Below are 13,292 nucleotides of genomic sequence, written 5' to 3'. Positions count from 1 at the left end.
ATCATGTGCTGTCTTCAAGCTGCCTGTGAAAACGCCACATCCTCGCAGCCACTGAGAGAGATGATGACCCACATATGATGAAGGCTCAACCAGGAGAGAGAAATGGTGCAGAAGGTTCGGCTCCTTCCACAATTGGAGTTTTCTTCCAGGTTCACTTTGACCTGGACAGATAATGACTTTGTAATATTAACCATTGGGTGATGTATACAAAATGATTCCAAGATGAGTCCAATCAAAACTTTTTTTTACTGTGACCAGAGGTTCCAATCCACCGCAAGTAAATGTTTAATCCCAAATAAAGTTCGGCTGTTGCAAATGCCAGATCCAGGTTTGACTTTTACTACTTGGGTGAAAGCTCGGAATGTTTTTTGACGTACGGAGTGGGGGAGAATGCTTTGATGTTTACAAAAACTGGCATGCCGTACAGTCACTTCATTGAGGTTTCCGAAATTGGCACCGAGTCCACTTTACGTAACTTACTACATTTGAGTGGATTGGGACTTGGCCTTCAACATCTCGCCTGGAGCCCCGACAGTGTGAGAGCACCTGACTCTCAGCAGCGTAATGTACTTTTGCTCATTCTTCCTGGGGAGGGGAAGAAAAAAAAAAAAAAAGGTCACTAAGTCCACAAAGAATGCTATTGATTTTTAAGCCGAGCCTTCCCTTGTGCAGCCGCTGAGAGTATTTCAAAGGCAAGTACACTGGAATGACAACTTTCCGTTGAATACATGGCACAGTCATATTTTATTCTGTATATTTATTTATATACACACATTCAACAGGGAGACACCGTGACAACAGAAACTTCATTAGACCGACGTCTGAGCAGGAACTACATCTTTAAAACGATTATTCATCTCCAAAGACAAAAAAAAAAAAGGGGGGGGGGCTACTGTTTATCCACTTCTATTTACAGAGACCAAAGTCGTCTTTACAATATAAATAAAACGTAGCAATCATGGGATGGCTCTTCTTATAAGCTCTTAATGCTTCACAGCTGGTTGCACACACACACACGCGCGCGTGCGCACACACACAATCTCACAGACACACACACACTCATATTCACACACAGACGAGTGCGTCTAACCTGCAGGAATGTGAGCATAAAAAAAAAAAAAAGAAGATAAAATTCCACCAGAACCCGCCTTCCCAGTAAGCCTGCAGGAGGTCAGTGCCCGGTGAGGTAGTCCTGGGTGGAGTCCGAGGCGAAGGACTCGGCGTCCTCGTTGTCCGAGTCGTCGCTGCTGTCATCGGCGGCCGGCTCGCCCGACAGGGCAATTCGGGCATAGTCGTCCGTGTCGATGGACTTGCAGAAGTGGATGGCGTATTTGAGCTTCTCCTGCAGTACCTGCTTGCATGAGTAGCGTGGCAGCTTGAGCAGGAAGAAGCACGTGTACGACTCGGGGAGGAAGTGGTCGGGAGGGTTGTACTTGTCTAGCACCTGAAATTTAAAAACAAAAAAAGTACTGCAGTACCTCAAGCTACAAGTGACCCTGCTGATTTACAATTATTTTCGGATCCATGCCGTTGCTTGGCCGATTTTTTTTTGCTTTGACTTGAGCAAAAAAATTCAGATAAAGCGCTAAAAAGAGGCAGTTTATTGGCATTCGCAGTTGACGTTTAGTGTCAAATGAAACACACACGTTGACAAAATTGTCGATAACACTGCAGACAACTCATTTCTTTGCTTCCTCTGGTCTAAGCTTTGTGCGGTACACACCAAGTCATAATTTTTGGACAAGCCTGATTCAGGAGTTTGTTGAACCACAATTCAAAAGTGCTGTCTAATTGTCATTATTTTTTCTTTTTAACTACCATTGTTGGGGTCAAGTTAGTTCTGTGACCACAGTTTTTTTTTTTTAAATGGCATGTTTGAAAAGCGTTTTTCTAATTTTAAGTGTCTTATAAAGGTTGGGATGTTTTCTTTTCTGATTATTTTTTTAGTATGGTCAAGTTGTAGCCAAACTTTTCCTACCTGTACGACAAAGTCACGTCCACGGAAGTCTGCGATGGTGCGCGGCAGCCGCGTGCGCCCCCAGACGAAGCGTAGGAAGAGGGAGCGCTCCGTGTTGGAGAAGGACTCCATCACTTCCCAGAACCACTGCACCAGGGGGGCCGTGGGCTCCACACCCTTGTAGGTGGCCACTGATTTCAGCAGATGCAGCGGGATGTCAGGGCTCCCGCACACCTGCATGCAGAAAATGCATTTCATTCGATTTAACGCGCAGGATAAGGCATTGTTCACCTTTGAAGGACGACTAGAAATGGCCAAAATGAGCTAAAATGGCTGCTTCACAACAAAATGGCAGAGTGGGTGTACTTCCGAGTATGGCTCCTCATGATAAACAGGCTGACCAAAAAGTCAAAACTTTTTGTTGGCTGATTGTTTTTATCAAATTCTACAGGCCAAAGTGACTGCATCAAACAAAAATGGCTGACTCCCTGTGTCTTTCCAGGTATGGCTTCTTGAGACTTTTTTTGTGGGTTTACTCATAACAGATCTTTCATGTTTCATGTTGGTCAACAAAACTGTCTTTGAATGGTTGTCAAAATTGTCGCGTGACTGCAGTTGTTTCTTGTTGTAAGGCGAATCAAACTTCACCGCCAGGCTACTCGCATAGAACAACCCTCCTAAATTGTTTTTTTTTTGTAAACGCAGTATTGCTCCGGTGTTTAGGAAATTTGGTAGGAATAAGATGAATCAAAACATGGATGAAAATGTCTCTTAAGACCACAAGAAATAGCCAAAATGACCAAAAAATGCCAAACTGTGAGTTTCCATGCATGGCTCCCTGAGGCTCTTTTGTGGGCCGACTCATGCTAGTCATGTCTACCATAATTCATGTTAAGTGAAACTGGCTTCAGAGGCTGAAGTTTCATAGATTGTTATATTGCGACTTAAACTGGATTGCCTTGACAAACAGGCCCCCAAATGACCCTTAAAAAAAAAAAAAACATTGGTCACCATTGTTTCCAGTTCATATCCGGTGAAAAGTGACAGCACAGGAACAGGAACGACACGGGCCATGCCCTCCCGAACGGCTGACACCTGCTCGTCAAACTCGTGCAACCTACACAAAAACAACAACAACAATAGCAGCAGCAGGAGAATGAATATTAACACGGTGGATTCTTTGTTTAATAGCACTCCATTCCTGTAGGTGGCGGTAATGTGCATTCTGTGTTCTTTGCACTGGCCTGTAATTGATGGCGAGTCGCACGTATTCCGCGCGGTTGTCCAGCGTGATGTGCGAGTACTTTGAGCTGAGCTGGATGTCCTGGCCACTGGCGTTTGGGACGGTGAAAGGCAGAGTCATGGCCTCAAACTCCTCGGACGTGGCCTCATTGTCACGGATGTACATCAGGCCGGGAATGAAGTCCTTGTCCACCTGGAGACGGGACGGTAAACAGTCAGGGGATGTGCGTGCAACTTGTTCAGCGAATTTGTTTTCAAATACTTTTTTTTCTCCTTTTTGAGTGTGAAGCACATTGAGTTAACTTTTTAACTTGAGTTCGCTTTTTACAAATCTTAAATCTTCCCGACTTAAACTTTATGATATCTCGAGGGCAGAGCATGTGAACGAGAGTGTGTGTGTGCACATGTGCGTACAAGAAGAGGAAGAAAAAAGAAGGAAGCTCATGATTGCAGCGTGAGGCCACTAGTGTGCATTACTACCGCGACGTCGGCCCGAGACCGACTAGTACGTTCTCATTCCCGACGGGGATTACCGAGGTTTTAACGAGAGCAGGAATGTAGAGGAATGTGCTCCGTTTACAGTAGAAAAAAGCTCACAATGAGGGATCTAATTACATCAGAGCTGCTAATGGTGGGAGCCATTTCCGTGGCCTCATTTAATGCAGTTTAGAGCGATTCAACATTTTACAGCAGTTTTTTGACTCGTCTACAATGTTTGGCTGAGACACCAGAGTCCATTTGACTTGATGTGCAAATATTTGATGTTTTTTTTCCCCCTTGTTATGGTAAGCGCTTACTAGAAAGGGGTGCATTACACATAATAGTGCAAAACTAAGTTTAGAACAGTACCAGAAGTGGTCTCACCTCACTGAGGTCCGCGATGGTCAAGTTCATCCCGGCCAGCTGTTTCCAAACTGGCTCGGCTAGATTGAGACTCAGTGGACTTCCAGAGCGGATGGCGATGCCCAGCAGAACCCCTGCGGATGTGCGAGGGGGGGAATGAGACCGATAAACATTTGAGGACAAAAATAATAATAATAATAATAATCAATATAAAAGTAACACAATATCCAGAAAAATAGTTTGAGGAAAAAAAGTTGGATTCTTACTAGAATAAAGTAGTATGTGAGGAAAAAAAAAGTAAAGTGAGCCACCTGAAAGGTTTACATTTGCGGGAATGTAGGCATCTATATGAATGTATAATTTAAAGAAGTCATGTATTTACGAAAAATAAAATCTTAGTCACATTTCAGAGGAAAAACAAGCTGTCATGTATTGATGGGAATTTTTTTTTCTCGAGAAAAACGGATTTTAGAAAACAGTAATCATTTTATAGAAAGGTTACATTTCAGTTTTTATTTGAGGAAAAGGCCACATTTCTGAGTGAAAAGGTGATCATACAAGAACAAATGACTCATAGCAAGGAAAAGTCAAATTTCCGTGGGAAAAAAACGGAATCTTACAAGGATAGTCACATTTTCAAGAGATTCATTTGACAGAAAGTCCAACTTCCCTAGCTAGCTAAGAGCTAGCTACTATAAAATAATAATAAACAAACAAACCCAGAGAGGAAAATGCAGCAATCGAGTCATACTTTCCCAGCTATGATTGATTTTCTCGAAAAAGTCACAGGAACAGGGAAGGCGTAAGCGTTTACCAAGGAAGCGAAACATGCTCATGTGCAGCTGCGACTTGGCGGCGGGGTTGAGCAGGAAGCAGTCTCGGTTGGCCCCCGACTCGTCGCGTCCGTTTGGGGTGACGATGAGCAGCGGCGTCAGGGCGTTCTGCAGCTCCTCGCACATCTCAGCGATGGACTCGCTGTAGCCGCCGCCGCAGTCATCCACGGACTCCCCTGAAAGAAGATCGAACAAACAAAAATGATGCTCAAGTCACGCAAAATAATGATTACGGTGTGATCAAGTTGTTCTGTTAGCTTATTTATTTTTGTCTCGTTTCTTTTTGTCTCTCTAAATGTAGCAACATGACAGGACTGGCCCAAAATGACGCAAAATGCAAAGTCACAAACCACACACATAAAAAAAGTTAATGTAGAATTAAAACTGATAAAATATGTAATTAATGGCGAGTTAACAATTAAAACTTTTAATCGACTGACGGTCCTTATGAGATATGTTCAAAAAGGGGCCAGGCCATGTATGTTACTGTGCAAAGAAAACCAAACATTAAGTTGAATGGGGAAAAAAAAAAATCCTTCACCGGTTTCATCTTTCTGACACCCACCTACAAATTTGACTTTCCACACTCGATGGGGGAGCAGCAGAGAGTCGGGGCTAAACGAGCTCATTTTGGCACACATCTGACCAAACACCGATTTGGTTCCGTCAGGGCCCGCCAGGCCTCCTTTGCTTCGAGAACGCTTCACCTGCAAACAAAGAACACAATGTCGGTGCTTTGGTGCGCAACGGTGGCGCACTCACACAAAGTGATTCTTTCATCATTCAAGTTCAATTTCCAAATGAACCTAAAACCCACACGGCCGCAAACTGATGGTTGCTTTTGTGGCGGGCCTTATGTTCATCTGGAAATTTCACCCCAACGCCAAATATCCCGAACTTTTGTTAAGTAGTGTTTGACAAACACATTAAAAGACCTGACAATACACAGTTGACTGAGTGTGTGTGTGTGTGGTCCAAACCGAGGCGCTTTGTGCAACTCTCTGAGCAGATAGCCCTACGGATAAGTCTGGTGAGCAGGTCACGCACACACACCGACAGAAAAATCCCTTTGTAAAAGACATCACATGAAATCATCAGGAGCCTGTGCGCCCTCATAATGTGAGTTGCACATGTGTGTGCGTGTGTGTGTGTGTGGTTGGGGGGGGGCAGTCAACTAAAGCATAAAGTAGATTTTATGTTTTAATTTTACAGATAAGAGAGGCTCAGATCTAAAAGTCTGGGGGGGGGGAATAATCAAAAGTTATAATATAGTGTTTAACAAAATTAATAAAATGACACATACAGCCAAACCTTGTTTATCGTGTGAGTATTTGGGGGTGGGCTGTGGAGGACAGCAGCTGCTGCTTGAGTAAATTCATTGTCTTGTTTTTAGCTGTGTAGTTTTTGGTTTCGAGAATGAAGTTGTATATATACGTGTGTGTGTTGCTACCTGTATTCTGTTGAGCTCTACCACAGGTCCATGCTGTCTGTCCCGCACCATGGTGGCCTGGACTACCTTCCTGAAAGCCGCTTCCTGTTCAAAGAAAGCCGCGTTCAAAACAACACCGTGTAACACCACACGCACCCATCACACCCACCTTGCCCTGCGAGATGAGGATGCCGCGGAGGGTGTCAAAGCCCAGTGAGGGTCCCTGGCCCGTTTGGCCCAAGCGCCCCTCCAGGTCAAACATGGGAATGCAGGGGCAAAAGAGCTCGGAGATGTGATGCAACAGGAGCAGCCGGTTCCTCAGCGCCATGATGGAGATCTCCTGCAGGTGGTTGTACTCCATCGGGACCTTGGATTCAAACACTGGTCAGGGTCAGCCCGTGATGCCATTTTTGAGCAGTGGTTCACAAACTATGAAGAGTACTGCCTCAAAATATAATTTTCTCTTAAAGTACATTTTGAAGATTTTTTTTTGGGAGGGGAGTGCTTTGTCATACCATTAGAGGGAGCCCACATACGTTTGTGAATCACTGAGCTCGACCTCCGAGTCGTCGTACCTGTGCGGGAAGCTTGCCGGCGTTTGTGGGCTTGCTCGTGGACCAGGCGAGCGTGTGGGCGGAGCCGCAGGCGACCCGGTTGATCTTCTTGCCCTGCAGCGCCGCCACCAGTCGCGGCCTCTGGATGGCGTTGGTGGTGCCGTCGCCCAATTGGCCCTCGTCGTTGTCGCCCCATGTGAACACCTCTCCTGAGCCCAACAGCACATCGATGCAGTCAGCGAGAGACCTCCTCCAAGGCCAAACATGCCTGTCTGACTCGCTTGTGACAAACTTTGACTACAATATTAATTTTCAGATGTGAGACCCAAAGTATGGACTTGGCTTTGTGCTGATGCAGCTGCTTTAGAGTGCCTCGTCGTCATAGTGTGGGAAAAACCCCGCAATAATCTAATGGGATATATCGTAGCCAATGGAGGCTTCAAGCAGATATATTTTCACAGCTCAAACGTGTGTAGGCAACAGAAAGATGCTGGACAAAGTCGCATTCATTTTTCCAGGGCATGGCTCCACCTACCATCCTCCGTGCAGCACACACAGTGCAGTGATCCGGTCGCAATGGCAATGACCTTCTTCCCCTGGAGGCCTTGAACCTGCCGCGGCCGCCTTACGTGGTCATCGGACCCGTGTCCCAGTCGATGGTAGTCTCCTTTGCCCCTTCAAGACACACCCAAACACATATGAGTTCGGTCATTGGTAACTACGACGACAGGGGGCCGCGACGTGGGGACATACCACGTGTAGACGGCTCCCGACTTTGTGAGCGCCACCGAGAACTGTGAGCCGCACTCCACTTTGACCACACCCACGCCGGTCAATGAATCAATCTTAAAGAGAAGAAAAAAAAAAAAAAAGAGATGATAGATTTTAATGATGAGTGGTTGTCAATTTATCTACATTAAATACCACCTGGGAAAAAAACCCGTAGCTCTTAGAATCACCATTCTGAACGATAGTAAAATAAAGGAACGTGACGTACTTTCATGGGTACTTTGCAGCCGTCGCTGCCCCCTCGGCCAAGTTTTCCATAGTCGCCGTCGCCCCAAGACCACACCATGTCGTCATCGGTCAGGCACAGGGTCTGGGCGTCGCCACTTCCGCAGGCCACGTCGATCACCCTGTGGCCCTGCAGGGCGTCCACCTGCGTAGAACATGACAGTAAGCTCTGCTGAATCGAATAGGTCACTGCCCAACTTGGCACTTGAATGACCAAAATGTTTGAAACACATGCATCCCTATGCAGATGTGGAACAAAATGGTCCAAACTTTGGTGGGAAGAATGACATAGCATGATTAACATCAAATCGTACCAGCTTGGGCTTCAGCTGGTCCTCGCTGTCGCCGTGGCCGAGGCGGCCATAGCGGCCCTTCCCCCAAGTGAAAAGCTCTCCGCTGGCCGTGATGCAAGCGCTGTGCGCCCCTCCCGCGGCTATATCCACCACTTCCACTCCTCTCAGGGACTCAATTACGCGAGGACGATCACAGGGGCTGAAGGAGGGGAAAAAAAAAAAGGTAGACCAATCATCCCTGTTGCTGGCCCCGCTCATCATTACTGACAGTGTGGTTTATCCTTTAGCATTAGCTAATCTTGTAAAATTCCCCGAGGTTTCTACCTGGCATTTTCCCCCACCTTCTATTGCCGTGGCCTAGCTTTCCATCCTCCGCCTCTCCCCACGAATAGACCTCCCCCTCCGAGGACAGTGCCAGGCAGTGCTTTCCTCCTGAGTTGACCGCCACTTTTCTGATGAAGACATGCTGGATGGACTCCAGCAGAGTCGGTGTGGACACCGACTCGGTACCGCCGATACCCAGTCGGCCTCCGGCGCCATACCCGGTGGCATACAGCTGCAATTAGTCCGGAGTTAAAACATCAGGCGCCATGTATGCGGCAATTGAATGTATGCAAACATCGGGACGATGCAGTGTCGTGCATCTTGACTAGATTCCATTTTAAATGAAATGTTAGACCAAATTTAGAAGGTTCCCAATGTTCCATCTTGTCCAAAGTTGCTCATAGTATAGGGGTGTCAAACTCATTTTTGTCATGGGCCACATTTTAGCTACCGTTTCCCTTGGAGGGCCCTGATGTATTGTATTCTTTGGCATTCGACTCAGCATGACTTAGATTTGTTCTTGGTTTTACTGTTTGGTGCTTTCTACCGCCTTTATTACCGATTTGTCTTACTGTTTATTGTGCATGTTAAATTGCTCCATGTACAGCACTTTGTATGCAGCGATGGCTGTTTGAAAGTGCTCTATAAATACTGTTGACTTGACTTGACTTGACTTGATGACTGAAACCAAAAAAGTCAATAATAACAGTTTATTCAATTATTGTTTAAGTGACTGTACTGAGGGGTTTGGTGACAAAAAAATAAGCGAATGATATGTGTCTTATTTATTACATATGAGAATTTGAAATTTTGGTAGAGATTTTAGCAAGCATCATGGAAGTTGACATGTTTGATTTGCCTTCGCGGGCCACATAAAATGAAGTGGTGGGCCAGATCTGGCCCCCGGGCCTTGAGTTTGACACTTGTGCCATAGTACATAAATGTGTTTTTTTCTCCATCAAGATGTAGTCAAACCCACCTTTCCATCGGCAGTGACAGCAAAGAGCGTCTGCTCGCCTCCAATGAGCTGCACGGGCCGCAGCGTGGCGAGGGCTTCGGTAGGCGTGGGCACTTTAACCTTGGCCCCCTCGATGCCACCGAGCTGCCCGCGGTGGTTGTGCCCCCAGCCGTAGATGGTCCCGCTGCCGCCCGCCGAGAGCGTCCAGTCGTCGGGCCGCCGGTTCATCCACTGCACCAGCTGCTCATCGTGCTCGCGCTTGAACAGCTCGTGGCTCTCGTGGAGCACGTTGACGCTCTCGTGGTCGGCCATGAGCTCACGGATCTTCTTCGTCACCTGAGAGGGAACGTGTTTGTTTTTTTTTTCAAACGAACGTTATTCATGTAACGAAAACATTTTCATTAATATCATTGAGACTGCGTTTTGTTGTTGTGCAAAATGAATTTTTTTTTTTGCAATTCGAAGACAAAAGAATAACAAACGGCTTTCACTTATTGTTGAAACTCACCTCGTCCAGAAAGGGTCTGGGCAGGGAGGTCCTTTTATCCAGCGCCACAGCCACCCTGGAGGCTGTACAGTAGCGGCGGAACCAGGCCCATTTGTGTGTCTCAGCACAACACGGCAACGTGTCCAGCTCCAGGTCACAGGCGAGAGCCACCAACACCTGATGAGGAATAGTAAGAACGCATTTTTTTTGAAAGGCACCTTTCAGGACACACAAGGACAGCGGACAACGCGAGGGTAACATCAAAGTGAAAAAAAAAACAACAAAAAAAAAAGAAGGATGCGGCACATGCTCAGACCTTGAAGAAGGGGCTGTGGAGGAGCTGTTTCCCACCCCGGACGATGGGGTCCTCGTACTCGTACTGCCTCTGCAGAGCCTCGGGAAGGCCCTTGACCAGGGCGGCCAGTGCGCTGCCTGTAAAGCTCTGAGGGACAGACAAGGCCCGAATGAAGTAAAACTCCTCAAGACAAATGGAAGTAACACAGAATTTGGATCAGGGCTCATCCCATCTGCGCGCTGGCTCACCACGGCGCGAGCCTCGCCGTCCGTGTCACCCAGCAGCCTGTTTATGTTGATGGATTGCCCAAACTCTGTGGTCAGAAGCTTTCGCAGTCTTTGCAGGGCCCACATTCTGTGTCCGGCAGCTGTGCAAATACAACACAACAAAAGTTAGAAATGCGCGGTGTGTAGACCACCAACACCACCAGCTGCCGGACAACTTTTGGAGTTTCACAATTGGATGAAATATAATTCATTGTGTGCCGAGATCTAAAACAATTCAATTGGACCCTCATCAATTTCTCCCATTGAGAGGAATTTAAATTCCATGAATCCGTTCCCACCCCCAAAATATACCGCTTTTTTTTTTTTCTGTCTCCACTGTACCGCATCGGTAAGCCAAGGTAGCACCACACAGTATACACAATGCTGATTGAGTTCATACCCAACGCGCTGAGCTGAGCACAAGCTGCCAAGGAGGCGGCGAGACGAGGCACGATGCTCCTGTTGGAGGCAAAGTTGAGCCTGAAGTCTAGTAGACATGTCACCAGGTCCATGGAGGGGCAGGATAAGATGCAGCGGTCTGAGAGCAAGTCTTTGGGACCTGCAGACAAGGGGATCCACATTCAGTGTGTGACTGTGTAGTATTTCATCGTTGTCGTTGTACTTGTCTACATTTTTTTTTATTGGGAATCAGTCCAGGTATCTGTACTTATGCTTGCGTACAGAGTGTGCAGCCGTTTTCCCATCCTCTGGTGTGTGTCAGTTGCGAGATGTGGCCTACCTGCAGCAGGCATGATCGGGTACACGGTGAAGCGCCAGCCCCAGCCGTTGACCGAGCCGTCGCTGGTGAATTTCCACTTGAGCTCGTCGCCTGGGATCCTTAATTCGCTGGACCAGTCTGACCACTCTCGACCTAAAATACACAAACCCACACGGTTTTAATGAGCCCAGGGCAGACAACCTGGGAAGGTGAAGGTTGGATTTCAAGCAGACGGCTGACAATGTGTAAAAATAAATGAATTATTCTATGACATCATTTGTTCATTTTTTTGATAAAGAAGCCCATGTTTAAAGAATGTTGTCTTCTGACCTGATCTGACTGACACAATCCTGTTGGCTCCATCCATGACCGTAAGCGGGTCGTGCCGTCTTTCAGTCGAACATTGCCGGTCAAACTCTATCCGCAGACCTTCGGCGCCTTGTGCACAAAACAAGTTCAGCGCTCGATCCAGCTGGTCGGGATCTCAAAGGTTTATCTATTTCTTTTTACCGGGGATCTTGACGGTGCCGCTGGTGGAGGTGTCGTCGGTGTAGGGGTGGCTGCTCTCCACGACGACGGGCTGCGAGGACAAGCGTCCGCTCTGCGAGTCAGTGGCCACGTCCTCCAGCTCGGTGACGCACAGCTCCAGCAGCATGTCGGCCACCTGCTCGCAAAAGACGCGTATCATCAGACGTACGGCGGTACCTTGACTTATCTGTCGAATTCGCTCCACGACGAATGAAAACAATTCATTGGAATTCCTTACCTGCGGGTACGCCGTTCCCATGCCGGACAACACGGCCGAGAGCACCTCCTTGCCTTTCTCCCCAGAGCGACAAGACACGGCCAGCTTAAGCAGGTCCACCATGACTCGGGTGTCGTCGGGCACGAGCAAGCTGGAGAATTCGTCCAGGTACTGAGGCTCCGGGCCCACCACTTTGCTTTGGCTTTCAGAGTCCTGCTGACAAAAAAAATATTTACTATATTCCGATTTCATGTTCTATATACTTTTAATCTAATGTACCATATTTACACAGCGTCCCTTTAACTCATTCAGTACCAGCCAATTCTGGACCAAGTCTGAAAAGACGTTTAAAAACGTCTTTGGGAGTGAATGAGTTAAAGATGGACTCAACTCTAATGTACCACATTCATATATTCATGTCATCGCTATATGCCTTTCATGTATCATATTGACACATCTATTAATATGAAAGCTGTATGCAAGTTGAATGCATCCATTAACATCATGATATGTCAACACCTGGAATGATAGACATATTTAATGGACGATTCAGCTCTAATGTACCGTAATTACATGTAGCATAGTTGTCTATTCATAGCTAATGGACCAGATTTACAGTGCATTTGACATTCTATAAAGCTCATATTTAATGTCTAGAACATGCCTCTTTGGTCTTTGCCATGGTTTCTGCGATGATGCTGGCGGCTCCCGGGTCATCTGTGACAGGGATGAAAGGACGTGAGGATGCGCCCGAGGCCGAGGGAGTGATGGCAGACGATGGCGTCACGGCGTCTTCCGAAGAGGGAACCTACTCGCGTGCGCCCACACACACGCGTACACACAAAGTAACATCAACAACAAGCTTCAATAACTGAGGTTTTTTTTTTTTTTTTTTAAACCAAATGTACAGTTGCGTTCAACAGTATGCAAATTGTAACGTAAGCTCTTTAGCATGTCTTCTTGCCAAAGGATTAGCTCCATCCACACATGGCTTAGTGCTGTGCGGCTATTATTTTGAACACAAATGAATCAACGGGGCCATATCGTGGCTTTTGTACCTCGCCCTTCTTGTCTTGCCAGGGATTGGGGCTGACCGGCGCCTCCATCTCCGGCGTGACGGGAGGCCCTTCGTCATCACTGACGCTGGATGAAGACGACGAGTCGAATGGAGGCACGGGGGAGCTGGAAGGACGTTCGGCGGGCACGATCATGCTGGCTGGCATCAGAGCTCCCACCACCGCGTCCCTGTGGGGAGCACAGAACAACCACGGTCATTTAAATGTAGGTAAGGGGCAATGACACTTTTCACATTTATTAAGCGCATCACTTGGCAC

General features: G+C 47.1%; 1 protein-coding gene across 2 annotated transcripts in view; it reads right to left on the bottom strand.

Annotated features, from left to right (window-relative positions):
• Positions 1-725: 725 nt before the first annotated feature.
• The window catches only part of herc2 (HECT and RLD domain containing E3 ubiquitin protein ligase 2), a 41,002-nt gene continuing 28,435 nt past the window's right edge, over positions 726-13,292 (bottom strand). For both annotated transcript variants that reach the window (XM_086116536.1, XM_086116537.1), the window contains exons 66-91: positions 13,017-13,203; positions 12,623-12,766; positions 11,980-12,171; positions 11,724-11,877; positions 11,544-11,651; positions 11,235-11,366; positions 10,896-11,054; positions 10,478-10,596; positions 10,251-10,376; positions 9,956-10,111; positions 9,469-9,783; positions 8,507-8,721; positions 8,187-8,364; positions 7,856-8,017; positions 7,612-7,703; positions 7,394-7,533; positions 6,880-7,067; positions 6,474-6,671; positions 6,326-6,409; positions 5,441-5,582; positions 4,857-5,051; positions 4,064-4,176; positions 3,202-3,392; positions 2,969-3,074; positions 1,979-2,191; positions 726-1,444 (exon numbers count right to left, since the gene is read on the bottom strand). In XM_086116536.1, the coding sequence (XP_085972662.1) occupies positions 1,172-1,444; positions 1,979-2,191; positions 2,969-3,074; positions 3,202-3,392; positions 4,064-4,176; positions 4,857-5,051; positions 5,441-5,582; positions 6,326-6,409; positions 6,474-6,671; positions 6,880-7,067; positions 7,394-7,533; positions 7,612-7,703; positions 7,856-8,017; positions 8,187-8,364; positions 8,507-8,721; positions 9,469-9,783; positions 9,956-10,111; positions 10,251-10,376; positions 10,478-10,596; positions 10,896-11,054; positions 11,235-11,366; positions 11,544-11,651; positions 11,724-11,877; positions 11,980-12,171; positions 12,623-12,766; positions 13,017-13,203 (4,282 nt within the window). In that variant the 3' untranslated portion in view covers positions 726-1,171. The remainder of the gene's footprint in view (positions 1,445-1,978; positions 2,192-2,968; positions 3,075-3,201; positions 3,393-4,063; positions 4,177-4,856; positions 5,052-5,440; positions 5,583-6,325; positions 6,410-6,473; positions 6,672-6,879; positions 7,068-7,393; positions 7,534-7,611; positions 7,704-7,855; positions 8,018-8,186; positions 8,365-8,506; positions 8,722-9,468; positions 9,784-9,955; positions 10,112-10,250; positions 10,377-10,477; positions 10,597-10,895; positions 11,055-11,234; positions 11,367-11,543; positions 11,652-11,723; positions 11,878-11,979; positions 12,172-12,622; positions 12,767-13,016; positions 13,204-13,292) is intronic.

The sequence above is a fragment of the Hippocampus guttulatus genome, chromosome 7 (genome assembly GCF_054856545.1).
Source record: "Hippocampus guttulatus isolate MCC_2025c chromosome 7, RoL_Hgut_1.0, whole genome shotgun sequence".
Classification (NCBI taxonomy): Eukaryota; Metazoa; Chordata; class Actinopteri; order Syngnathiformes; family Syngnathidae; genus Hippocampus; species Hippocampus guttulatus.
Note: the sequence above shows the minus strand (reverse complement) of the source record. Positions and strands in the feature narration are given on the sequence as shown.